The sequence below is a fragment of the Zingiber officinale genome, chromosome 8B (assembly GCF_018446385.1).
Source record: "Zingiber officinale cultivar Zhangliang chromosome 8B, Zo_v1.1, whole genome shotgun sequence".
In the NCBI taxonomy this organism is placed as follows: Eukaryota; Viridiplantae; Streptophyta; class Magnoliopsida; order Zingiberales; family Zingiberaceae; genus Zingiber; species Zingiber officinale.
Genome location: NC_056001.1, coordinates 2,447,054 through 2,472,326, shown reverse-complemented (window position 1 = coordinate 2,472,326; position 25,273 = coordinate 2,447,054). Strand labels below are relative to the sequence as shown.

The 25,273-nt window shown below is 36.9% G+C and overlaps 2 protein-coding genes across 8 annotated transcripts; one reads left to right on the top strand and one right to left on the bottom strand.

The window, feature by feature from the left end:
* LOC122015256 (WD repeat-containing protein 11-like) lies at positions 1-22,326 on the top strand. 6 transcript variants are annotated; one of them, XM_042572046.1, is made up of 22 exons: positions 1,015-1,144; positions 2,906-2,975; positions 3,076-3,408; positions 3,508-3,599; positions 5,052-5,139; positions 5,240-5,421; positions 6,804-6,940; positions 8,215-8,281; positions 9,367-9,520; positions 9,638-9,752; positions 10,476-10,551; positions 10,653-10,835; positions 13,786-13,946; positions 15,318-15,423; positions 15,808-16,021; positions 16,099-16,376; positions 16,595-16,716; positions 18,973-19,117; positions 19,218-19,310; positions 21,010-21,083; positions 21,282-21,335; positions 21,421-22,326. In XM_042572046.1, exons 2-22 carry the CDS (start codon positions 2,936-2,938, stop codon positions 21,719-21,721), a joined length of 3,015 nt encoding a protein of 1,004 aa, XP_042427980.1. In that variant the 5' UTR covers positions 1,015-1,144; positions 2,906-2,935; the 3' UTR covers positions 21,722-22,326. The 6 variants fall into 6 exon arrangements, with proteins under 6 accessions (XP_042427978.1, XP_042427977.1, XP_042427976.1 ...); XM_042572043.1 differs by lacking the exon at positions 2,906-2,975 and having other exon boundaries at positions 6-1,138; positions 3,089-3,408; XM_042572042.1 differs by lacking the exon at positions 2,906-2,975 and having other exon boundaries at positions 7-1,144; positions 3,089-3,408.
* A 327-nt stretch (positions 22,327-22,653) lies between these two features.
* On the bottom strand, positions 22,654-25,007 carry LOC122015258 (acyl-protein thioesterase 2-like). Of its 2 annotated transcripts, none has more exons than XM_042572049.1 (9): positions 24,689-25,007; positions 24,497-24,611; positions 24,000-24,036; positions 23,830-23,911; positions 23,635-23,739; positions 23,388-23,538; positions 23,225-23,307; positions 23,035-23,128; positions 22,654-22,922 (listed from the first exon to the last, which is right to left on the bottom strand). In XM_042572049.1, exons 1-9 carry the CDS (start codon positions 24,717-24,719, stop codon positions 22,835-22,837), a joined length of 786 nt encoding a protein of 261 aa, XP_042427983.1. In that variant the 5' UTR covers positions 24,720-25,007; the 3' UTR covers positions 22,654-22,834. The 2 variants fall into 2 exon arrangements, with proteins under 2 accessions (XP_042427983.1, XP_042427984.1); XM_042572050.1 differs by having other exon boundaries at positions 23,842-23,911; positions 24,689-25,001.
* Positions 25,008-25,273: the final 266 nt, after the last annotated feature.

The window sequence follows — 25,273 nt, the reverse complement described above, 5'->3', positions numbered from 1 at the left end:
GTTGCAAGTTGAGCATCGAGTCGTTCATTAGTATTACCACGTTCTCTTCCTGGTGTGATTATTAAAAAGAGGGAGAGAGAGATAGAGAGAGAGGAAGAGCCGTCAGCGGTCGGAAAAGGGTGACGAAGATGGCGTCCAGGTCGCCGAGGGGAGCGCGATCACACGACGCCTGGGATTGCTTACTACCAGGCCCGCCCAGCCGCAGCAACGGCGGCGCCGCCGACTGCAGCAATTTCGGCCTCCTCGCCTACGGTGCCGGAAGCTGCGTCGTCGTCGCAGACCCTCGATCCATGCAGCTCGTCTGCATTCTGCCTATGCCTCCCTCTGCCGCCGCCTCCGCCTCCGCCCACGCCTCCCTCGCCCCATTCGTCACCTCCGTTCGATGGACCCCCCAGCCTCTCCTCCGCGACCTATCCTCTCACGAAGACCCTTTCACCTCCCACCTCCGCCTAGCCGCTGGCGATCGACAGGGCCGCATCGCCATATGGGACCTCCGATCCCGCCAGGTCCTACTCTGGCTCGACCTCGAGGCATCGTCTTCCTCTTCCTCCGGCCGGATGGGAATCCAGGATCTTTGCTGGGTCCGCTCCGACTCCTGGCTTCTGGCCGCGATCCATGGTCCGTCGCTTCTCGTCCTTTGGGACACCGTCACCGGCCGCTGTCTGTGGAAGTACGATGCCTCTCCTGAGTATTTCTCCTGCATTCGCCGCGATCCCTTTGACGCAAGGCACTTCTGCACCCTTGGCCTCCGGGGCTTCCTTCTCTCGGCCATTGCCTTGAGTGGCGGGGACGGTGGTTCCGTCTCTATGCAAGATCATCGGATCACTGGGATTTCTGATTCATCCTCCGATCTGCAAAAGCTCGAGAAGGACTCCTCTGGATCTGCTTCTTCATTGTCTCCAGCTCACGCCCTCTTCCCTCTTTTCTTTGCAAGGCTTTGCTTCTCGCCCGTATCGAAGTCCATCCTCCTTGCGACCTTCCCCAAGGAGCTTATTGTTTTTGACCTGAATTATGGGACGACACTGTCGGCCATTCCACTGCCTCGTGGATTCAGCAAGTTTATGGACTTGGTGCCAGATCAAGATCGCGATCTGGTTTACTGTGCACATGTTGACGGGAAGCTCAGTATCTGGAAGAGGAAAGAGTGTGTTCTCTGATTTTCTTTGCTTTCATGTTCATTTATAGCTTCTTCCTATATTTTCCCTTACACGTTCAAGAATTCAAGTAGCAATTATCTTGTCTACAGAACAACTAGATCACCTCACGAAGAGAAATTACATCCTGAACTTTCCTTGCAAATTAGGTTTGTGTCAGGAGAAAATACTAAAAAAGAAATTTAGCGTCGTTGAAAAATGAAAAAATGGATATGAATTATTGGTGGGTATCTCAAGGGAGGATTGATCAGATGGGAGAAGTTTATGATTTTTTCTATGATTAAGTTTTGGAATTTCATCCATACTAGGAAAACACTTTGACGATTTTGCAATATGGGGAGTATATGATGAAGAATTTGTGTATGATAGACACCTTCCTATGAATGCTGATAAGTAATTATGGATGAAAATGCGGAGGAGCAAACTTAAAGGTGAATAGAAATTTATAGAAACTCTTTGTAGCATTTTAATGATGATCTTGAACCTAGAATGAACTGTCTTCTTTTGGCTCATATAGGTAAGCGTTTGATTTTTGTAGCCAATGAAATGAAATGGTGAATGCAAAATTTATAGAAACTCTAGTAAGCTGGTTGCATAAATCATGCTAATTGCACTTTCTGGTCATTTGAGGATGAACTTGCACTTAGAATGTACTGGTTTCTGTTGCTTCATCGTAGAATTTGCTTGAAGTCTCTCTAATGTCTCTTTGAATCTTGTACTTGCCTAGTAGATAACTGCTTGATTTTTGTGGCCAACCAAGGTTTGAAATTTCCATCTGTGCCGCTACATGGCTGAAATTTACTGTTTAAGTAATTTATTAAAACAGGAAACTAAGTGACAGAGGGTAAGTTACTTGTCTGACCTATGACAAGCAGTGCCATATGGTACAAGCACAACTCAATCAATGTAGATAATGAGAGAATAAGTTTATCCTCATCCGACCTATGATGTGGGAGATTGATTCAGATTATGGCACATCATACTCTTATCCTTCCTATTATAGTTTTGATGCATCATATAGTAGCCCACCATATCAAAAAGCACGAACCTGTATATATATATCCTATATTTTCACTAGTTTCAATTCAATTGGTGTCAATTTAAGTCCAACTTCTATTCCAACTCGCAATGGTTAACCAAAATATATTGAAAGAATCAATATTCACATCAGATGCATAATTTGGTGTTAGCTAGGTGTAATCAATAGTCGGGATGTTTGTAATATTTGTAATTTATTGCTATGAAATTTTAATTTAAATGATCTTTTAATTGCAATAACTTATATTTAGTAGTAAATGAGCTAAATAGACAAGCATTATTATAGATAAAAGTTATTTTAATGCATATTGGCATGCTTGAGAGCATGACGAATTTTGGCATGACACCACCAAAATTGTACTATTTTGGTCTCAAACCAAAATTTCGGCACAACATGAGTTTTTAATTCTTGTAGCCAATTATTGTTTTTCCGAAGTATTATGGTATTTGATGCTAACTAAATCTTAATTAGATTCTGTCCTTGTATTTCTTTTATTTTTCGTTTCATAATCTCTTTTTGATCCTAATACATGCTGAAAGATCCAATAGACAATTAAGTTTAGGGAGCTCTGTGCTGCCTTGCCTGTGTATGTTTCTGTAAATTGGGGCTGGTGGGATAAAGGGGAAATGAATAAGAAAAGAAAAAACAAAAATCTATTGCACCAGATTTATTTACAACCCTTCCATTTTTTTTTACGGATAATCATACTCAGAACAATGAAGCTACGACTCTGGACTCTGTTATGGATATCTGGAGACTGATACGCATACAACTAGAAGCAAGTAAACATATATTTTTTTTCCTTCTCATCCTTCTCAGTTATCTTTTCTGCCAATATCTGTCAAATTCAAGTTTGTTTCCAGTTATCAACATTCATTTTAGTTTTTGAGTGCAGAGGAGAGCAATTGCATATACTCTGTGGAATGGAAGAATTAATGCCCTCCATTGGCACATCTGTCCCAACTCCAGCCGTTCTCGCACTCACTCTTCGCCAATCAGAATCTTCAGTTCAAAACATTGGCCGTGTCTTCACCAATCCATCAGACATACAAACTTCACTTGTCGAAGATCCATCAAACTCACAAGCCTCACTTGCTGAAGATGACACCCTTTCTAAAATTTTAAATAAGGAAATTGATGCTGCTCTGAAGACATGTTTAATCTCGATTTCTGATGATGGGAAAATCTGGAACTGGCTTCTTACTTCTGAAAGGGGTAAGAAATACACAATATATGTTCTTTATTTTGGAAACTTCTAACGTTGCTGGATCTGCTGTTGAGTCACTAATTCGATCTACGATAATATTTATGTAGATGTATCAGATTCTACTAAAGAACAAGTTTCTGGCAATGGAACCAATTCTCCATCTATAACCCTGAAACTCACTGAACCAGTGTCTATGAAGGTTGATAAATATCAAATTGTTTTGGATTATAGCAATTTTGTTTTACCTTTTGCTCTATTAGGTTTAACACTTTTCTTAGCTAGTAGGTTTCTGTTGATTTTTTTTGTTCTTATTCAAGAACAATTTGATGTTGTTTTACATTTTAAAATATTATAATTTCAGAAAGGCTTTAAATAGTATGATGAAAGATAATTATTCTTTTGTGGATAGAAATTTTCCTCACTGATATTTGAGTATCCTTGACTAAATTAATCTTTGTGGTTAAAGAGATGTTTTGCCATATATTAAAAAGTTCATTGAAAAAGAACAGGCTATCTGGGCTACTACACTAATTTTTCAATTTTGTAGTCTCTCTAGTACATCCTCTAGGCTTTGTATAGATTTGTGGTATACCTAGAACTGAACTAGCTAGGTTCCAAAAGTTAAGCAGGTGTATTTTTTACTTTGGGAATATGTAATTTTGGGTTTTTGTTGTTGTTCCTAATTTGGACTCACTGAAACTGATTTACAAATAGATCTTAACATGTAAAAATTTAGGCACTGATTAATAATAATACATCTTTAAAATGGCACAAGTTATTATCTTGGTAAGGACTAAAAATCCTTCATTACATCATCTCCCTAGTCCATCCTCAGTTAATACTTAGTGTACAAGTGAACCCACCTTAGAGGGTACATTCTGGCTAGGCTTTATAAAATTAAGCAAGTGGGTTTTGGGGAAGTATAAATTTTAAATTTTAGTTCTTGTCTGCTCTTACAAATAGATCTTAAAATGCCACCACATATTTTAGGTTCTTGGTACATAATACTAGATCTTTAACAGGACACGGTTTATTATACCCTGTCTTGATGTGTAAGGACTAAAAATCCTACATTGCACCATTCAAGAATAAACCACAACTTTCAGAAAGAACTAAAACAATAGGATTTCACATTGGAATGCCATCCAAATGCTATTAACCCCTAAAATAATGTTTCAGGCATTCCATCTTTCTTTCAAAGGTGAAAACAAAATATTTTCTTTGAAAAAATTTCTCTGTTACATATTTACAGAGAATGTGGTCAACATATGGGTATTGCGACTAACTGAATTTGCACTTCTGTGCCTTTCTAACCATTATACTTGGACATTTATCAATCTAGTTAATGCCATAAAACTGAATGCTTTTATGGATTCAGCAATTATAAAGACATGTTGATGTCGTCTGCTTGTCCTTTTAGTCTGTTATTATTACCACTCCTATTTAGTAAATTCATAAAAAATTTATTTCTTGTCTGGAACTTGCTATTGTCTTGTCACCTAGATATGCATCACATACTTATGGCTCCAAAGAATTTGCAAAGTCACTTCTGCTTTTTCTTAATATGAATAATTGTCCACTGAATGCTGCTGCTTTCTTTGTGCTATTGGTTTTCTAGCGATGTTAATAACTAGGTTTATCTTCTTTGCAGATCAGTTTGATGGGTCAGCTCCATCTTCTTTCTTCAACATTGACCACTCTAGCTGTACCATCCCCATCATTGACAGCCACTTTAGCTCGTAATCTTGGAGTTGCCATTTCTTTGTGATCCATTAACGTGTTCATGATATGCATCTGACACTTTTATTTAACGTTAATTTTAAATTTGTTTCATTGAAGGTGGAGGAAATAATCCTGCCCCAGCCGTTCCACTCATTGCTTTGGGGACACAAGGTGGGACTATTGATGTTGTTGATATTTCTGCTAGTGCAGTTGCAGTGAGCTTTTCTGTCCATAATAATCCTATCAGAGGACTGCGATGGCTTGGAAATTCAAGGCTTGTTTCCTTCTCATATGGTCAGGTATATGAGAAAATTCACCATACAATCCTACTCTTTACATCACCTTCTTGTTGGACACAAAAGTGCTTGCAGTAATATTGCAATCCACCCTAAAAACAAGAATTAACATTGTTTTCATTTATTGGGGTAATGATGTCTTTTACTTACTAGAATTTGCAGTTATAGATCCGAAGGTGCAGTATTTAATTGATATCTTCTGTATTTGCAATAGTAAATGAACTCGAACCCTGTGGTAACTATTAATTTTGACCAAGATATCATTGGTTTATTGTCAATGCTCAACATACTGTGGCACTTAACAGCTACCCTAGGCTCCTTTGTAAATAACACAAGAAACAACATGAATGTTCACAAAGAAGTTGCTAATAGGAAATAGGTTAGAAAGAACATGGAATGCACATGCACTGCAGATGATAACATTTTGATTGATGAGAGTGTAAATAAAGTAAACTTAAAATTTGGAAACTAAAAGCTTTAAGTAAAGCTAAAGCCGAATTTATGAAATGTTAATGTAACAAAGACTAAAAAAAAATAATAAACCCAGATAGCCTCATTGACTAGCCCTGGGGGGCCCGACCCCACGGAAGTTTTCCACCGGTCACCAGGATAAATTAGTTGTATCTTGGGGAAATTGCTTTCGGTTCCATTGGATGAAAGAAGAGAGGAGAAAGGTAGAGAGGATGTGAGAAGTCAATTAATAGAATCAATACTTTAACAAGTTGAATCTATTAGAGTGAAAAATATGAAGGATATAAGGAGATTCTAGAAAACTTGAAATAAAAAATAATTTAATTGATTTCAATATTAGTTGTGATATAACCTCACATAAAACTCAATGAAGAAATGAGATTCATGTGCTTGATTCCAGATAGTTAGGATAAATAGAACGACAATGATCATGAGCTTGGAATAAGATCAGTTGTAGCCTTCTTCAGAAAGGACAAGTTATTAAGTGGCATGTTTGGAGTTAAATCATGGTATTCATTCAGTGGTTCTATGACTCTGAAAGATGGGTCACTAAATGCAGCAGAGATCAAATGCTATCTTCTGGAACTCCTAGTCTCTATAAGCTATTGTCATATTTCTCTGATCTTTTCTGATTTTGGAACTGATTATATGCCTTGGATAACTAATATGTATGTTTAAGTTTTTTTTTACCATGAAAACAGCTATTTATGTTAATATGTAATCAAAGTTTGAAGATCAAGTTTTTTTCTTCTTTAGAGCATGCCGTCTACATGCATATTTTTATGGAATCCTAGTAGTTGTAATCGAACTGGCAAACTTTCATTTGTACAATTTACCTTATGTAGTTGTATATTTGGAGTAGATATTGAGCATGTAATAGTTGTATTTAATCCCTTGGTTCTTGTTGAATTTAGGTAAATGACAAAGGAGGAGGCTTCACTAATAGACTTGTTGTCACTTGCCTAAGAAGTGGGCTTAATCGCCCATTTAGGCTCCTTCAAAAGCCAGAGCGCGCCCCCATAAGAGCATTAAGAGCCTCTTCATCTGGAAGGTTGGGCTTTAGTAGTGTTTCTCTTCATGCACTATAAATACTATATATAATATTACTTTTATATCTATATATATGGTATGTGTTCTTATTTGTTTAACTTTTCATAAGATATATAACTTTTTCAACAGAAAATAGGGAAGATTTTTGTGATCTTGACTTTATCAAGTTTGTTATCTTGTCTGTCATTGGTTTGGTCTTCAAAAACAATCAACAGTTGCTCCTTCTGTCATGGATAATCATTTTGCAAATATCTATTCTTTATTTAAGTATCTAAATGGTACAAATAAAACCATCTGACATTTCCAACTAAAAGTTAAAGTGCATCATAATTCAAAGAAAACTTGTTACTTGTTTTTTGTATATCTTGTTCTCAGATTCACATTTGTTGGTTCCAAGTTTCTGTTGAAAAAGTTTTTCAGGCAAAGTACCTTCCTGCATAAGGAATTATGTTAATCTTTATCCAACTTTACTGTATGTTGTTTTATGAGTTTTATTACTATTTTCCTTGGCAAATACCTCAATGCCATGTATGATTATGAACTCTTTAAATGTTTATACTTTACGCTTCTGAAGTTAAATGTTGGAGATGAGGCTCTTGTTTCATCTTATGAGTTTGTTTTCTTATATGAGTTCCATATCACATATGCTTCTATTATATAATTCTTTCATATTGCAAACATATAAGCAAGCTGTTATGCCAACAGAGATCTCTTCCAGGATTTCTTGGCATAAGTAGGTCCACGTAATCAATTGTAGCTCGCAATATGCATCAGTTCTTGATAGTTTTTCTTGTGTGAGAGACAACAGAACCGAACAAGACACTTTCTAGTTTTAGTAATAAATTAATTAACAATTCAAATCTATATACTTCATATTTTTCCTGCCCATTTAGGAAATAATAAATTTCAAGGAACGCAGTATCTATAAGTGATTTTACTTTTGATACTTGTCTTGACTGCTAACTGTTATTTAAAGTCCATTATTGGACATGACCAGTTGGCATAGTGCCAGCAAATGAGTACAAGGAATTTAACATGGTCCTCTCTGGCTGGCATAAGATTGGCCACATCACACAGAATACCACTGCAGAAACTTGCTTCTATAGGGGAACTATGGATTGGATATTTCCTGTCACCTACCATAAAAGCAATTGGATGTATTCTTCCTTGGATTGTAATGTTCAATGAGTCCATGTTTTCTCTTGAGTGCATGTTCTTTATCTATTTTTTCCCCTATAAAAATGATGATACCTTTTGGTGTATAACCTTTTCTAGGTATCTCCTCATTTTGTTTCGGGATGCTCCAGTTGAGGTATGGGCTATGACAAAGACACCCATTATGGTGAGTATATTCGGTTCAAGCGTTAACCATGGTGCAAGTATCTAGCCATTTGAAAAGTAGTGCAATGGTGGCCACTGGGGCACTTGCAATTATTTCCATGTTAGCAACTAGCTTATAGGTAGTTCCTTTTTTGTTATAAGTTTGAAACTGTTGAGAAAGTTTTATATGTCAATGCATCTTTTTTAATTGGTAATAAATTATCAAGTTAATTGCAAAATCTACTTTAAGAGTCGGACTTAACCTATGTAACATATTAGTTATCATTTGTTTACATATGATTGTAAATTTGTTTTGATTGAATAAATACACTTCGTCTAGTATATGTAAAATATATTTTTTGTATCTCATACGCTACTTGGACTACCATGATGGTCATTGTCGTACATGACCAAGGGGGCTGCTCAAAAAAGGGTGGGAGGTAGATATAGAGAGAAGATTGGAAGGTATATGAAGGAAAGTATAGGGAGGAGAGAAGTGGATCGCTTCCCTTCTTTTTCAGAAATCTCTTTCAAAACAAGTCAATGACAGTTATCCTTTCCCCAAATGAACTACCTTCTAAGTTGAGGTGGAGCAGATTGGTTGTCTTATAGATTTGGAGAGGAAGAGCAGGCTGGCCACCTTCCAAATTGAGGATGAAGCTAAGATTTCCAAATATGAGGGAGAATAGTTGATTTCTTTTAGCTAGGCGGATGATTCATTTCTTTCCAAATAGCCAATTTGACTTGTACATAGTTTTGCTTAACTAAAAAATCATGGCATAACAATCATTGTGATCTATTCCATAAAATATGAGGTCATTGTAACAGGGATAATACAAAACTGTTTTTCTGGAAGAACAAGGATAATTTTGCTTCCCAATTTCTATGTACTGGTATTGCATGTTGCTGTTTTAGTTCATCTTCAGGTTAATATGGATTGGTCTTCTGTTTAATGGCTTACTAATCAAGTTGCATAAAAACTACAATGTTAATCTATTACCACTGTCACTTGTGGCATTACTTTGGGCAATAGTATACACTTGTAGCATCATAACATGTTCTTGTTATTCTTATATTTGAACTATTATCTTTTTATTGATTGTGTAGCTTAGATCATTAGCTCTTCCATTTACTGTGTTGGAATGGACATTACCAAGTGCACCCCGCCCTATTCAGAGTGGCCCTTCTCGGGAGTCCTTGGCATCAAAAGAACAGATATCTACTCCAAATACAAGTGCAAATACATCGTCTACTGAAGCTAGTAAGGGGAATGTTTTATAAGAAAAAGTTTTGTTTTTCTGAACCTTTCTAGATAGACAACTTATTGTATTTATGACTGAAATTACACCTAAAGGAAGATCATTTATTTTTTTTGCAGAGGTGGCAAACTCAGACTCTACTGTGGATGACACATCAGAGAGTTTTGCATTTGCCTTAGTGAATGGTGCCCTTGGTGTGTTTGAGGTCCATGGCCGGAGGATTAGAGATTTTAGGTATGACTTTGCTGTTTCAAAGCATATGTTTGAAGTATTCCCATCTCATGCGTAAACTAGGGTAAAATCAAGTGAAATATATGCATGTTTCTATTGTGAATTAGCATCTATTCTATGATCATATGTTGAAATATTCATGATCATTGAGCTCAATGTAGGTTAAATAGGGAAAGAATAGAGAGAAAAGTACAGAAGTACAGAGATTTGGATTTGAAGATAGGAATTGAGGAAAGATGCAGGAGGATATGATATTTTCATGGGCAAAAATCTATTGGTCACCTTTGAAGGTGTCAATACAATCTCAATTTGCTTTCCCTTAAGCTCTGTGTACTTGGACGGAAAGAAAAAAGGATTTGGGTGTAGGATAAGAGAAAGGGAAGAGAAAATGAGATGCTTTGATGCTTCATCTCCACTGCTGGACGCTAGAGTGAGTTCGTCTCACAGTACTCCTTCCACATGCCTTCTCTTTCCCTCCCCCCTCCATCAAAGTTAGCATATTAAAATACTGCCTTGAAATAAAAAAAATTGGAGGTATAACTTAGATTTTGCATTTGGATCTCATGGTGATGCAGATAGATGTAAAGTATGCTCAAGTCACCAATCAACCTGTAATTAGTACTGCCTGTGTTCTTTGTGGTTGCTTGTAACCTGGCTTCTTTTACTATGTTTTATGATATCTGTGGTTTGTTAATCTAAATGATACTAAGCCAAATATGTTCCCAGACCAAAGTGGCCATCAACCTCATTTGCTTCATCAGATGGTCTAATCACTGCTATGGCATATCGTCTCCCGCATGTGGTATTTCTGTTGTTTACATACTGATCCTCCCTTCTTTTTGTATGTTCTTTTGCAGAAAACTCCTATAAACTGCACCCTTGACTTTCTTTTGTTTCTTCCAGGTTATGGGGGATCGATTAGGTAACATACGCTGGTGGGATGTGACTACTGGTCTTTCTTCTTCATTTAACACCCACAGAGAAGGAATTAGAAGGATTAAGTTTTCTCCTGTTGTTCCTGGAGATCGGAGCAGAGGGCGTATTGCTGTACTCTTTTATGACAATACATTCTCAATATTTGATCTTGTGAGTATGAAAGTGAATCTTGTTTTCTTTAAAGATTGACATGTTAGTCATTTAATGAGGTTAAACTTCATTGACTAACGACTTAATGCAACTAATCTCATTGTAGCAAAGAATAATTTAGTCTGAAAAAGCACAATTGTGTAGCATCCTCATTCATCTATCTTATTTCCTCTTTTTTTTTGCTAATATATTGTCTTGAATCCTCTTAATTTTGTATCCTGGGTACAATTTCTTATCTCTGGACTTATGCTGATATGTATTCTTCATGTATTGCAAATATGCAAATTTGATGTCCAAGTCAAAATAAAGTTGCCATTCTTATTCATCATTTATGTTCTGCTTTCTTATGTTGATTGAAACTGGGGTTGTAAAGTTTTCCCTCAATTGATTGGAACAAAGCTCATCCATTACCGGTCCATATCAGACCTCAGTTGTAAAACATTATAAAACTGATCTCACCCCTCAGTAATAACCTGCCTAGCTTCTTTATCTACAAGAAAAAGGAGTTTTCAGTTTTTTTTTTAAAAGTTTTTTGCTCAGTAAAAGTTAATGCTATGGGACCAAGACTGAGTAAAATCATATGAGGGCAGATTACCTTTTGTAATAACATCATAATAAATTACCTTTGTTAAATTGATCAATATATGCTTCTTCCTCCACTTGAGGAACTCACATACATACATGTACTGTGGTTAGGGAACATCATACTCCTCAAATACTTGGTAGTGCTGTTCAGAAAATGTAGAATCTAGAAAAACCAAGACTGAACTGATTGAACTGAAAAATTGAATTCGAACTCGATCTCTGATTTATTACGGGTCATCTTCAACTGATTTGGAAGTTCAAATCCTTTTGCAACTAGGGCTCTGAAATTGCTAGTGCCACTTGCCATCTCAAATGACAACACTTCAATTTTCAATCTGCAAGTAACAATAAAAATATTTATAAAATATTGAATATTAAGTTAAAAATAATTATATGGAAAATTATGTATAAACCTTGCTGAGCTAGTCTTCCTAACAAACCGAATTGAGCTGTCTAGGTTATCTGGGCAGGATGGGCTGTAATTTAAGATAATGTTATGTAATTTGTTTTAAATTAAAATAAATTATGGCAATTTAAAATATTTATAAAATAAATTCTTTAAGGTACATGTATTTGTAATTATTTAGAGGACTTCATTGCAAATAGTAATTGGATTGGATTTGCAGCTAACCAGATGACAGTCCCTCAGGATGGGTGTGCACTAGAGCATCAAGAACATTGTTTCAGTGCCAATTAGTAAAGCATCGAAGGCTATAGTTGGGAAGTTGTTCCTTTTTGTATTGGGCAAAAAAATGTTTCACTGTTCCATTATGAAATTTATAGGCATTTAAGTTAGTAAATATCAAAATTATACCTGCTATGATATATGAAGTTGACTCGGGCACATGAGCAAAAGATGAGAGTTGCAAAGATGAGGATATTAAGATGGATGTGTAGATATACAAGGATGGATAAGATAAGAAATCAAAATATTAGAGAGAACGTTGGGGTTGCACCAATTGAGGGAAAGTTTTAGGAGACCCGTGCTACGAAATGTACTTAGAAGACCAATAAATATTTCAGTTAGGCAGGTAATGTGAAATTATGATAAATATGCACATCAAATGAAGAAGAGGCATACAAAAAAAAAAGATTTGGTTAGCAATAATAAAATAATAGAAGGATCCATATAGCCAACCCCACTTAGTAGGATAAGGTTTGTTTGGTGTAGTTGTTATTGTTGTAAGTTATAAATATCAACCTGACATAATTATAGTGCATACCATCTTGCCAAATGGGCCCATGTATGTGTAGCAACCACCAGTACCAAGCTTGCTGGTATGGATGCTACATGAGAGTTGAAACCATGGCTGACATTAATGAGACAGATCCCCTTAGATTGGGATTTAAATAACTAGTTTGGTTCACTTTGTTTATTCTGTCACTTTGTCTACATACTAATACATCTACTTACTCGTATAGTTGTTCACACATTATCTCTAAATTCTTATACTTTCTGAAAACCATTGTTATTAGCTTCATGATCAGACCAGGAAAGAGGGTAATTATATGAAAGATAGCAAGATGTTCATGGTGGACAATGCTGAGCTATGCATACAAAAATCCATGGGCCAAAGAGAAATTTGCTAAGGAAGCATGAATAGCTTGACACCATCTACAATTTTCTATTTTATCCGCTGACTCTTTGTATAAACTATGAATAGCTTCAAGCTGACTTAACAAACATTTTTAGTGGGTTCTAACTGGACAACCACATCTATTGGGCATGCACTTCAATTTAGTACTAGGAGTGGGATTTTGATATTTCTGGGACAATTCTAGTGGTACATTATGGAATTTGAGATCAGCAGGACAGATATCGTTCCTTTTCATCTTTGATAACAATGAAATAAAAGTTAGAATACTATTTTCATTATAGGATAGCATTGGCTCTGGTGTCTTTGAATGTGCATTTTTCCAGATTCATCCTAGTAACAAGATCTCATTTCATCCTAATTGAAAGAAGAAATGAAATTTGTATTCATAACAAATTTGTGCAAATGCATTATGGAATCTGCAAAATTTATTGTATTCTTGTCCTTCATTTGTCAAGATGTGAAATCAGCTACAGAGATCAATCGTCAAACAACTGCATGAAGGTTTGCTATCCACTTGACATCTATTGAACAAACATCAAATTCTTAGTGAAGGGGCATGTTTCATTTTCTTTTAGATAAGAAAAGAATCTTGAAGAGAGAACAATGTCTCATTGTAGGGATAGGCATTCATCTCAAGAAGATGATAGTGAAATGCTTAAGAATATTACCTTAATATGACTGTGCAATAAATACCATAATTTCCATAGTTGTCGGTTCAGTGCATCAGGCTCTTGTTTATGCTTTATACTAAATCCTATAAATCACAGGACTCGTCAGATCCATTGGCCAATGCCCTTTTACAGCCTCAATCTCCTGGAACGCTTGTTTTGGAGCTTGATTGGCTGACAAGGCGAACAGACAGAAATGAACCACTGGTTTTATGCATAGCTGGAGCTGACAGTAGTCTTCGCCTTATTGAGGTTAATATGTAGGTTCTTTCTGCAACTTCAATTCCATTCTTTTCTTGCTGAATAATTTTGAGAAAGCTCTCATGCATCCCTTTCATGAATAACTAATTTAGCTGTGGATCAAATTAGAGAATTCTGCACTAGTATATAATAGTGAAGCCTTTATTTAAGATGATTGATGTGTGAAACAAGTAGGTTTTTGTAAAAATATCGTGTGCCATGACTCTTTTAGTTAAATGGTTTACACAATTTTTGTCATGTCACATGACTAGTTTAACTAAATAGATTAAATGGCTCACGTTTAGTCACATGCCCCAGTCAGAATCGACTTGTGTGACATGACTATTTTTTTTTAAACTGGTCATAGAATGGTTCAATTTTTAGATCTCTTTTGAATAAGGTAAATAGTGTTTTTAGTTTCTCCCTACCACTTCCATTTCAACTCTAATCTTTTAATTTGTCTAATCATAAAAGCTATCTATGAACATGTCTGTATTATTTTAATAAATTTTCTCATTCTTTTTTTTCTACATCTAATTACTCTTAGATTGGCTTTACATATTAACCCTACCCCTATCTTATATTCTCATCTCTTTTACACTAGTTTTTGTAGTTTTGTTTTCTAATGGCTCAAAATGTACCCGTAAGTGTAACCAGCTTCTTGTTAGTCTAATGGAGGGCTCATGAGAATCACAAATTTGTAAATGCGCATATTAGGCCTTCCATTGTAGCAAAAGGTGATTACGCTTAGCCCAAGCGTCCCTCACTGCGTGTCTCCCTGTTATGTTAAAGGAGGTAAATCACGGGGTCAACTTATAGCCGACTTGCAAGTGGCTAGGGGTGAGAGGAGTTTTTTTCCCGAGGGTATGCGTCCGTTGGGAATTGATTTCTATCCCATTGTAGCAAATCTGTCACCCTCTAGCCAACTGGACACCCCTTGGGGACGCATATTCGGCCATTCATGTGGCAAATGAATGGCCGAATATGTGGTCTGTAGCATTGATGTCATATAATGCCAATCATTTCACCACATATGTGCAAATTACATGCAATTACAGATGCAGTACTACTGTGTATTGGTGCTGTCAAACACAGAGCAGAGCAGCAGTACTGAGCAGAATTACTTGAGACTTAGCAGTTCCTCTTTAACCACACTTTTTTTTTTTTAACAAACAAATCATCCTTTGTGTCATGTTGTTTTGTCTCATGACAAGGCCTTCATTAGTTGTGTGAAATTTGGAATTTTTTTTTTATATACCCAATTATTAGAGATGATGATATCATGACTTCAAACCTCCTGGCTCATAGGATGTTTTTGTCGATGTTTTATTTTTTGTACTTTTTTGGCAGAGTTAATTATTGAAATGCTTTTCTCATTCTTGTGCATTCAGAAGTGACACAAAGACTGGTTCAATCACAAAGTCCAGAGTGTTAAATGAGAGATTTCGACCAGTACCTTTGTGCGTACCTATGTTATTTCCAACAGCACATGCACTGGTAAGTCATATGCTAATTCAAAGAAAAATACTACTTTATAACCTATGCTGAAAGGACGCTACCATCCATGATAATCCTTTTGAAGATTTGATTAATTGACTAATTATTTTAGCAGCGCCTGATTACCAACACCCGGGCCCTGTTTACTTAAGAGAGATAAGAGGGAACCTAACTTTCCTAGTCTCTTTACACTCCCATCTCTCACCAAATAAACAGGAAATTAAACCTAGGGCAGTTATCCACTTTGTGTGGGCCATTGTCCTTGAATGGCCACTTTGATGCTAGATTCTTCATTATCATCATATCATGTCTTCTTTTTTGCGATGAGGTAATTGCACATTGTGCCGAAGTTATTCAGGATGACATCTTACACCACCTCTACAGGCATTACGGACAATCTTGCAGCTTGGCGTGAAACCTTCTTGGTTCATTTTGAACAATGCAACCTCAGGTATTCTTCCATATCAGATTCCTGATCTGGTCCCAGCATCTCCAAGTGACCTGCGAAGCTTTATGATCGAGTCAACTCTTCCCTCTGTGGGTGATATTGTTGTGCCCGAATTACTTCTTAAGGTTCTAGAGCCATATCGAAGAGAGGGTAGTTATCATTGTTCTTGATAATTTTATTTAGATATACAAGAGATAGGAAATAATATTCTATACCCCCTTTTTTAGGATGCATTCTTGATGAGGAAAGGGTTGGGTTATATGCTTCATTAGTCAACAAAGGTTCTGCAGCAAGGTTTGCCTTTGCTGCTGCTATTTTTGGTGAACTTTCGGAAGCGCTGTTCTGGTTACAGCTACCACATGCCCTCAGTCATTTGCTGGAAAGATCTGAAAATAAATCACAGCATAGCTCCAAGCCTGCATCAATTTCTGAGGCTGAAAGTGCTCTTCTTAATCGGATAGCATCACGTGAAAGGTCTGCAGGCTCAATAACATCAGAAGCAGTGGTAAACCTTATTAATTGTGGAAGAACATATTTTCTTTCTTATTTAGGTCCAGATATTTCCATTATTGCTACTTAATGTTCCAGTAGATTGTAACTGAATGATATGTGAAGATATATATGCATATTTAGTGACGTTTCAGTTAGACCTTTTTAAATAGCAAAAATACTATGATATCATGCTTAATCTTCTGTTCCTTTTCCAAATATATGTGTATGCAGAAGTATGGACAGCTAAATATGATGGCTTTCAGCCAAGAGGAATTGTGGGGAAAAGCAAATGAGCAAATTGCTTGGCATGCAAAACTAGATGGAGAAGAGGCAATTCAAAAGCGTGTTCATGAGTAAGTAGATTATGTATCTCTCATATCTATGGTTGTGCATCAAATTGCACACCAGGATTCCTGTGAATGTATGATAATTTGGTAGTTCTTATTTTAACTTGCTTTTGTGGATGGCCTAGAGGAAGTTGCACAATATCCCTGTCAAAGTTATGACGGAAGTTGCACAATATCCTAGTCAAAGTTATGGCACAAAGGCAACTTGTCGATGGTTAAAAGCTGAATCTTGTTTCAGTAAAGCAAAAGTTTAACACTTGTAGAATGGATCAATACGTTCCTCATATGATTTGACCCCTATGATTGTTTTTTAAGATTTAGCATATCATTATTCAAGGGACACAGTAATTTCATATGACATTGGGTCTTGCTTGAGGTGGTCCCAGGTCATTATTGTTATTGCTGGAATTCTGGAAGCCACATGGGTTCCATTGCCAGAAACCAAGAGAGATAGGTAAGTTCTGAATTGTTGCTTAGTTCCACATTGTTGTCTGTAAATGTTTGGTGTCCTTATGTGTAGTAGTCATCGCTCCTACATGAGTTAACTGCTATTCTGGTGAATATGCAAAAGCTCAGCTGGACCTTTAGTGATACGTTAAGCCAGTGTCAAAAGGTGTTTTTGTGCTTGGGTTTTGGGTTTGGGAAATGGGATCAAATCTTTCTTGAGGTGGGACCTGACTATTGCGGTGAACAACAGAAGACAGATTATTAGTTGAGTTTTAGTTGGTCAATCTGAATTTCCTTGTTTTAGTGTCAGACTGACCAATTTAAAACATCATTTTATGGACTAGAGATAGTCTCTTAGGACCTGTTTACTTGGGAGGACGGAAATAAAAATTATGAAAAAATATCCACGGTGGAAAACTTTTACTTCGTAAAAAAAGATGCATTGTTTTCCTTTCTACAATTTACCTAACGAGCAGACAAATTTATGAATCTATCAACATATCATTTTTAATTATTTTCTCGTCTTCCTCCCTCTCAACTGAGCATTCGAATTTCTCCCAACTCGTAATCAGGCCTCACACAGCTGCAAACGGCGGCCCTGCGAAAGGCAAACTCGTGCGGCTGCGGCACCTCGTGTGACTGCAGTTGTATTTTTTTTTTCTCTTCTTCCTTTGTCTTTCTCTTGTTTTTTTTTTGCCCTTTTTGATTTCTTAGGGAAAGTTTTTTTTCTTTTCTCTTTCCTTTCCCTAGGGATTTTTTTTTCACTTTGGATTGCTTTCCTTCTCCATTCCATTGTTCAGAGTAAACAGGGGGTTAAAATTATGCTAAAATTAGATCATCAGTGATTTGCTTTAAAGGAGAATGCTGGTTTTCTGAAATCAGAGGCAATTGCAACAAAACAGATTCTTTTTAAGTTGTGATATGAGAAATAGATTGATTGAACATTAAGAATTTCCAGTTCCTTTTCTGAATTGAACTAGATTTGAGAAACCTTTTTTGATTTTGAGAATCACCTGGTAGCCTTTGTGTAAGCCATTTTGTTCTTGAGGAATTCTTTCTTTTCCTCTGTTTCTTCTCTCTCCTTTCTCTTCTTCCTCTAATAACTTCATTCTTCCATGGGGCCAGGCCGGTGGGCTCAGGTTCGGTGTTACCAGGTTCATCATTTTTTCATTCTTTCTATTTGTTGGTATTGTTGAAGGTTTTGGAACTTCAATTGTTTTACTTCCCTGATGCTGGAGGTGATGGAAATTCATGCTTATGTATTTGGAAAATGATAGTGCTTCATTTTAACTAATTAAGAATGTTGGTAGGTTTGGACATGCAAAGTGGTCAATCCTCCTTTAACAAAAAGTTCACTGCATGCAATGAATATAAGTTTGAAAATGCTCTGTCCTGAATGATTATACACTTGGACTGCTATAACCAGTGCATTTGTTTTGTTTGGGTCTCCCTTTCCATCACCACTGTAGGTGACTGAAGCTCAAAAACATGGCCATGCCCAATGATTGTATATCACATTTGTCTATAGACAGGTGCAAAAATTAGGGCTGGTTGTAGTTGTTAGTAGTTGAGAATGGAGAAATATTTCTAACTAGTTGTATTACTAGTCATTTTATAACTCCACTGTATCAGACAACATGATTTTGTATTTTCTAAAATATAGTAGAATTCTTTTAACTTAAATGCGCAACTGGCCACAAACAGTGGATAACATTGTTTCTACAAGAAAAAAGAGTCAACCTTACTACATAAATTGCAATTTTATCTATTTCTTATAACTTGCTCGCTCAATTATATAATATATTGTTTATACAGACTTATCTCTGTTGGAGACTTGGAAGCAGCTGTAGCTTTGCTACTCTCGACGCCACCAGAGGGATCTCAGTTTTATCCAAATGCTTTACGAGCAGTGGCATTGTCTTCTGCTGTGTCACGGTCTTTGCATGAGCTTGCTGTAAAGGTTGATAAGCAGCATCTTATAATCTAATTTAGCCTATGTAACTATGAAACAAGAAGGTTTCAGAATACTCCTAAGCTTTTTTATGTAATGTCAATTCTAGGTTGTTGCAGCAAATATGGTAAGGACAGATAACTCACTGTCAGGAATCCATCTTCTCTGTGCTGTTGGAAGATATCAAGAAGCATGTTCTCAGGTTAGTTTCACTTGTATTCAATTGCATTGCTAATCTTTTAATCAGAATAGCACTAAGGTTTTGATCCTTGGAGTGTCAGTTTGGTCGAGTTCTGAACATTGGCCCGATTAAATTGGAGTTGCGCTGGTACACTGTGCAGAGTAAATGACAGAATTTTTGAATGAATACTTGGCAAGGAGATTGGGTAAAGAATGAAAATCATACCCTAGGTTGTCCCCTTCTACTTTATATATATAAGCTGACACATTAGAAGTGGACTCCTGTTCAACAGTAGGTTTTTAATAGATACCTTGTTAGTACATGAACTTGTGGCAAATTTGGTCGATTTTATTAATTTCTTTAATCAAGTTTGGTCGCTGTGTAGCAATATGAGAAAGGAAAATATAGCTTGGTTATATTTGTGATTGACACTAACATTATAGCTGCTTTCAGCAAACACGTCCCAGAGATGGAAATGGCTTGGTCTTGAATGAACAACCACACACTTCATCGAGATCAGCATTGAGTCCTTTAGGGAAGTCAAAGGCTCCTGACACTCACTTTGGATCATAAGTAGATCCTTCTCCTAGGACAATTTCATTTGTGCATTGTAGTATTCAGTCACACTAAGAATACCTTGTTGCATTTTATGGATCACAGACCAAATCTTGAAACACTTTGACTATATTTTCAAGACTGGAGTAAGATTGCTTGGATCACAGTTTTGTAGAAGAGGTAGGTGTGGCCATCTTTGGCTCTATTCACTTAATCAACCATGCCGTAACAATGCAAGTCTCTTCTTCCTGGTTAGGCACTACATTGCTTCAACCGATAGAAGTGGACAGATCCCAGAGAGATAGTCATTCATGCTTCCCTTTGCCTTTGATTACCAGAAGAGTAGATTGAAACCATTCTCAAAATTTCTCCTGTCCAGTCTACGTTGAGTAATCTTCAAAGAATGGTTATCTAAGTATAAGCAAGGTGGAGTATTATGTAGGTGTCTTGTTGATGGTGTGATTGTGATGGAGGTAGATGAGGAATAAACCATTGCTATTGTTGATGTCGGATAGGTTGTTTTCTGACTATGGTAGCATGAACCAAGAATTGGATGATAGGAATAATCACTATGTACATTTATCACTATACAAGGATAAGTACATTCTGATTGTTCCATAATAAGAAATTGAAAGAATCCCTAAGCTAGAGGTCAATCCCATAATTATGGTATGACTTCTACAAACAACAACAAATGGCAATTCCATTAATCCAGGATCTCCTATTGATTTTGCAACATATAACTAACTATTGCAATGTTAAAATTGTTTTGATCATCATAAGAAATTAGTAGAAGAATATTACTTATTTGCTTTCTGCATGCTAGTCTGATACTTCAACAAAAGTGGGCCAATATACTGGTTCAAGGGCATCCGTTAGTTATATGTGCCATAGTCAAAGATAATGAATTTTGTCTAAAACATATTTGATTAAGTTGAAGTTAAGTTCTCTTAGAACTAAGTTGCTCTATTATGTTGCAATGTTTTATATCCTCGATGATAACACAGAAGAGGTGTGTCATATTCTCTATTGTTTAGCATTAAAGCAAGTGCTCAGGACATATATGCCACAACATGGTAATATGTAGCTTTTATCAAGAAAGTGTTTGGTCATCACAAGAATTAGACTTTAACCCTTTGTCTAATGCTGTTTATAAATTCTACAGTTACAAGATGCTGGATGTTGGACAGATGCTGCTACTTTAGCCGCAACTCATCTACGTGGATCTGACTATTCAAGGTGTGTGAAGCAAAAGCCTTCATTAATCTTCACCTGACAAATGTTTCTCACAAATTATTTTGAGGGCGTCATCTAGATCCTATTAATCTATTCTCATTTGTATCACAAGAATAATGCATGAATATGCCTTTCTTTTGAATGTTATTGTTGTGCAGATCTACTTTTGTGCATGTACTTAACCACTATTACCTATGTCAGGGTCTTGCAAAGATGGGCTGGTTATGTTTTGCATAGTGAACATAACATTTGGAGGTAATTTAATATCTTGAGTGTATTATATTGATCAGTTTACTGACTTATATGTGAAGTTGATAAATTTTTCTAAACACCATAACAGAGCCCTGATTTTGTATGTTGCTGCTGGAGCTCTCGTGGAGGCCTTTGCAGCTCTACGTGATGCTCGGCAACCAGATACAGCTGCAATGTTCTTGCTTGCATGCCATGAGATCTATTCACAAGCATCACCAAATAGTCAAACTGATGTTGAAACATCGATAACTGTGGACGAGAAACAAAGTTTTCAATTGCCTCTAAGGAATTTGGTAGATGAGGATATCAAAGCAATTAGTGAGTTCTATGGAGAATACCAAAGAAAGTTGGTGCACCTTTGCATGGACGCAACACCAACGTTTGATTGATGATTACATATGGTCTGGAGCAACTGCCAACATGTCCAATCTATGACCCTTTATTGTGGTCTACAGCCAGAGTATCTCTGACTTCTTGTTGAGATCTGACAACCAGGGGAATCCATCAAGCCATTACATTAACACAAACAACTTGTTTGAGACACCACAAGATGGTGAAGTTTGAGAGAATTTTCTTGGATTTCCTTTGTGGCCACGCTTGTTGAGTTTGTTGCTTTGACAAAATTTTCTTTGACAATCAACCTATCCTCTTTATGGTAGCAGATCGAATTTTGCGTTTGTATGTTCTTGGCTCGTTGAAGAGGAACAAAGAGGATACTATTGGCAGTTTGGTTGTCTGACATTGGAAGCAATTCAAAAAGATGAATCAGGATTTTTCTCAATCATTTTGCATTTGTCAGGCGGAACATCACTGTAAGATTTGCTTGGGATTTTACAGATCATTTCCACACTTTGCAAATTTAATATTCATGTTGAAGCCGGATAGCTGATGATGAAATTATAGTTTCTTAATTGATATGTTGAGTTGTATTTTATCATGATATGTATGACAATATTGTCTCCGCCTAAATAAATATAGCTCGAGTTTTTGTTCCTTTTTTGTTTTACTCTTGTTATCCCAAAACACACATTGTGCCATAATTCTAGCCTATAGTAAAGGATATTTGAAAATCTCTTGATAGAACTTTGAAAATTTATCGCAAGTAATAGTTCTTTAATAATTATTAGTTTACTGATTTACATGTTCTGATTGTGCATCGACCTGTAGGCACATATATTACAAATGTCTGGTACCTTTCCCACGAAATTTACAGAATGTAATAGCATGGAAGAACCAACTGCATGTAGTTTGGGATTTGGTAGTCATCACACCCTTAATATTTAGAAAAATAATAGAACAATTCACTTGTGAACAAAAGATGTACGTACACAAACTCACGTATCCATTAAACACTGCCAAACCAACAAAATTAAAAAGAAGAATCTACCGATAAGAGGTACACTGTACACACTCAACTGCAACTGCTCCAAGACTCGCTAAGAATATAACAAAACCATTCATTGCATAGAATAAGATGTCTGCTTATAATCCATGTCTCCTATTTAAGTGCGAGGTCCATCAAGCCGTAGCCTCGCTGTAAGCCACTTGCAGACATCATCCATTTCTTCAGGTACTGTGTAATGTTCGAGCCTGACAAATTCCACCTCTCAGAGTGAGTTTGTTTTTTGTTTTATTTTTAAATAATCAATTAATTTATTTTTCAAACTGCAGATATATTAATGGAGGAAATAATAAAGCATACGTATTAAAGGTCTTGAAGATGAAATTTCTAAACCCGGAGATCCTAAGAATCTCTGCAGACCTTTCCCCAAGCTTGTAAGGTACTACTCCGTCCCCTGCATTTCGAACACTAATTTGAAATTATGCTTCATCAAAATTTTGTGTGGAAATCTTATCCCCTTCTCCTTCTTTTATTAACTCATGATCCGTACCTCTCCCATGGCAGAGTAAGAGAGGCATGGAGGCAGCCCTCCTCGCAGCATCTTGTGAACTTTCAACCTTCGTTTTCAAAGTCCTAATTTTTGGGTTCATATATATCAGAAACGTAATGATTTTCCTGACGTTGCAATTCTGAATAAAACAGAGTTTACAGACCTGGAACATGGAAGCCAGCCACTGAGACTGACAATTACACTGACGTTTATGGGGTACGGGCTGCCATTTCCATACTTGCCATACGCAAAGCAAGCTGCTGAGTGCAAGGCGGTAGCAGCGCCCATACTAAACCCGCCAATCCCAAGTTTCACTGGATGAATCCAAGCAAAGAGTCAGCTAAATTTATATCATAGATTTTTTTTAAAAAAAAACACGAAAAGAAAAGAGTAAAAAACAAATAAAGCACCGTCAGATGGCTCAGATGACAGAAGATTTGCAATGTGTGCCGCTGAAGCATCCAGTCCATCAACATCATCAGGGCCATCCTCCTTGATTTCCACAACGTCAAACCCTATCAGAAACCACAAAAAGAAAACATGGTCTAAACCATTTCCTCCAAAAACGTCTATATAACATACTACAACAGAACTACTTCATAAACCAGAATTCAGACATGCTGTGCAGGGAAATCCACCGAGCATGGCCATAGGTCGGGTAGGAGCAGTTGGACATATCCACTTAATCTACATGACAAGTACAATTCCAAAGTTAAATCCGTTCGTGGCATGTCTAAATGCAATTGCCGAAGATGAAGTTAGTAACTGCACTTACATTTGGCAGAGGAAGCGACTCCAGAAGCTGGGACCAACTGCTCAAGAAAAAAAATATGTTAATAGAATAAACTATGTTAAGGAATATCTAATGTGCTTATATATATATAGATAAATTTATTCTTTATTCTCTTTGGTTTCACTAATGAAATAAACAAAAACAGTTGCTTGTTCTGGTCCACTGACAAAAACATGTTCTGTTTCTCTTTGTGCTCGTCACTAAGCTAGCAAACCCCCAAACAAATCGTTTATTTGGAACGACAAGATTTAGGTATATTAGCTTCTCTCTCTGTGTGTTCTTTTTCCCCCACTTGCTTTTGTCTAGCGTGGGAATTTTCCATGGACAAGACAGACAGAGGTTAAAAAGTGCTAATATTCCCTGCAACAACGACAACCATCTAAATCGGTTGCTTAGCAGCGAAATCAATTAAAAGAAACACTCGGAAGAATTCTCGAGAGGCAAACAGAACAAGATTTGGACAGAGATTTAAGTCTGACCTTAATCCATTGTCGCCCAAACCGTGAAGCCACACAATGGTGGCCTGGTGCCTCCCCTTTGGCCTAACCACGTAGGTCCTGCCATACTCGACTGGTCGCCTCGGCGCAGTCCTACCTGTAAGTGACCAAACTTAATCGTGTTCAGAAACCATAGAAACGCTTGTATATATAGAACAGAATTAAGAAGCTCACCAGAAGAATACGAACTGCTTCCGTGATACATTATTTCTGATGGCGATGAATTGCTGATGAGTAACTGGTGGTGCAACTACGATGGGATGGATTGACCTCTATTTATAAGTAGGAGAAGGCATGCAGGCGAAGCGATTAAGAAGGGCATCTGAGCACAGTGGTGCGTGCTCTGGAGCTGTTCTTTCGTGCCATAATTAGTATAAAAAGGAGGGAAGCTTTTTTCCGCGGCGGATTGGAGAATCTCTGCGCACACCGTACGTGCAGCTCTCTCGCCTTTCAGCCAATGAGGCGATGTAGTGGCCTGGAATCGATGCTCGTGAGACAGTGGAGTTGGAACCAGCTGCATCAAACAATTCCATTCCGTTCATATTGCTAGCTATTTTTTCTTTTCTTTTCGTTTTTTTTTCCTATCAAGTATATCATGATCTCGTCACCTACTGATTGCGTTTAATCAATTGGAGGGAGCAGTGCCCGACAATTGTGCCTTGAGGTCGTCACTGATATATGCATTCTTTCGTGATCGAGCAGTCCTATCACTGCATTGGGACAAAAATATGATTCCTAGCTTGAATTCTTCTGCTTCAA

What these genes read in the sequence shown, in the direction of transcription:
- LOC122015258 (XM_042572049.1), bottom strand. Translation starts at nt 24,719, where the DNA reads ATGTATCACGGAAGCAGTTCGTATTCTTCTG. An exon ending in TTGGGCGACAATGGATTAAG is followed by an intron (nt 24,037 to 24,496) that starts GTCAGACTTAAA and finishes TTTCTTGAGCAG; the next exon opens with TTGGTCCCAGCTTCTGGAGT. An exon ending in GGCTGGCTTCCATGTTCCAG is followed by an intron (nt 23,308 to 23,387) that starts GTCTGTAAACTC and finishes CCCAAAAATTAG; the next exon opens with GACTTTGAAAACGAAGGTTG.
- LOC122015256 (XM_042572042.1), top strand. Translation starts at nt 129, where the DNA reads ATGGCGTCCAGGTCGCCGAGGGGAGCGCGATCACACGACGCCTGGGAT. An exon ending in GCTTCTTACTTCTGAAAGGG is followed by an intron (nt 3,409 to 3,507) that starts GTAAGAAATACA and finishes ATATTTATGTAG; the next exon opens with ATGTATCAGATTCTACTAAA. An exon ending in CGTGGATCTGACTATTCAAG is followed by an intron (nt 21,084 to 21,281) that starts GTGTGTGAAGCA and finishes TACCTATGTCAG; the next exon opens with GGTCTTGCAAAGATGGGCTG.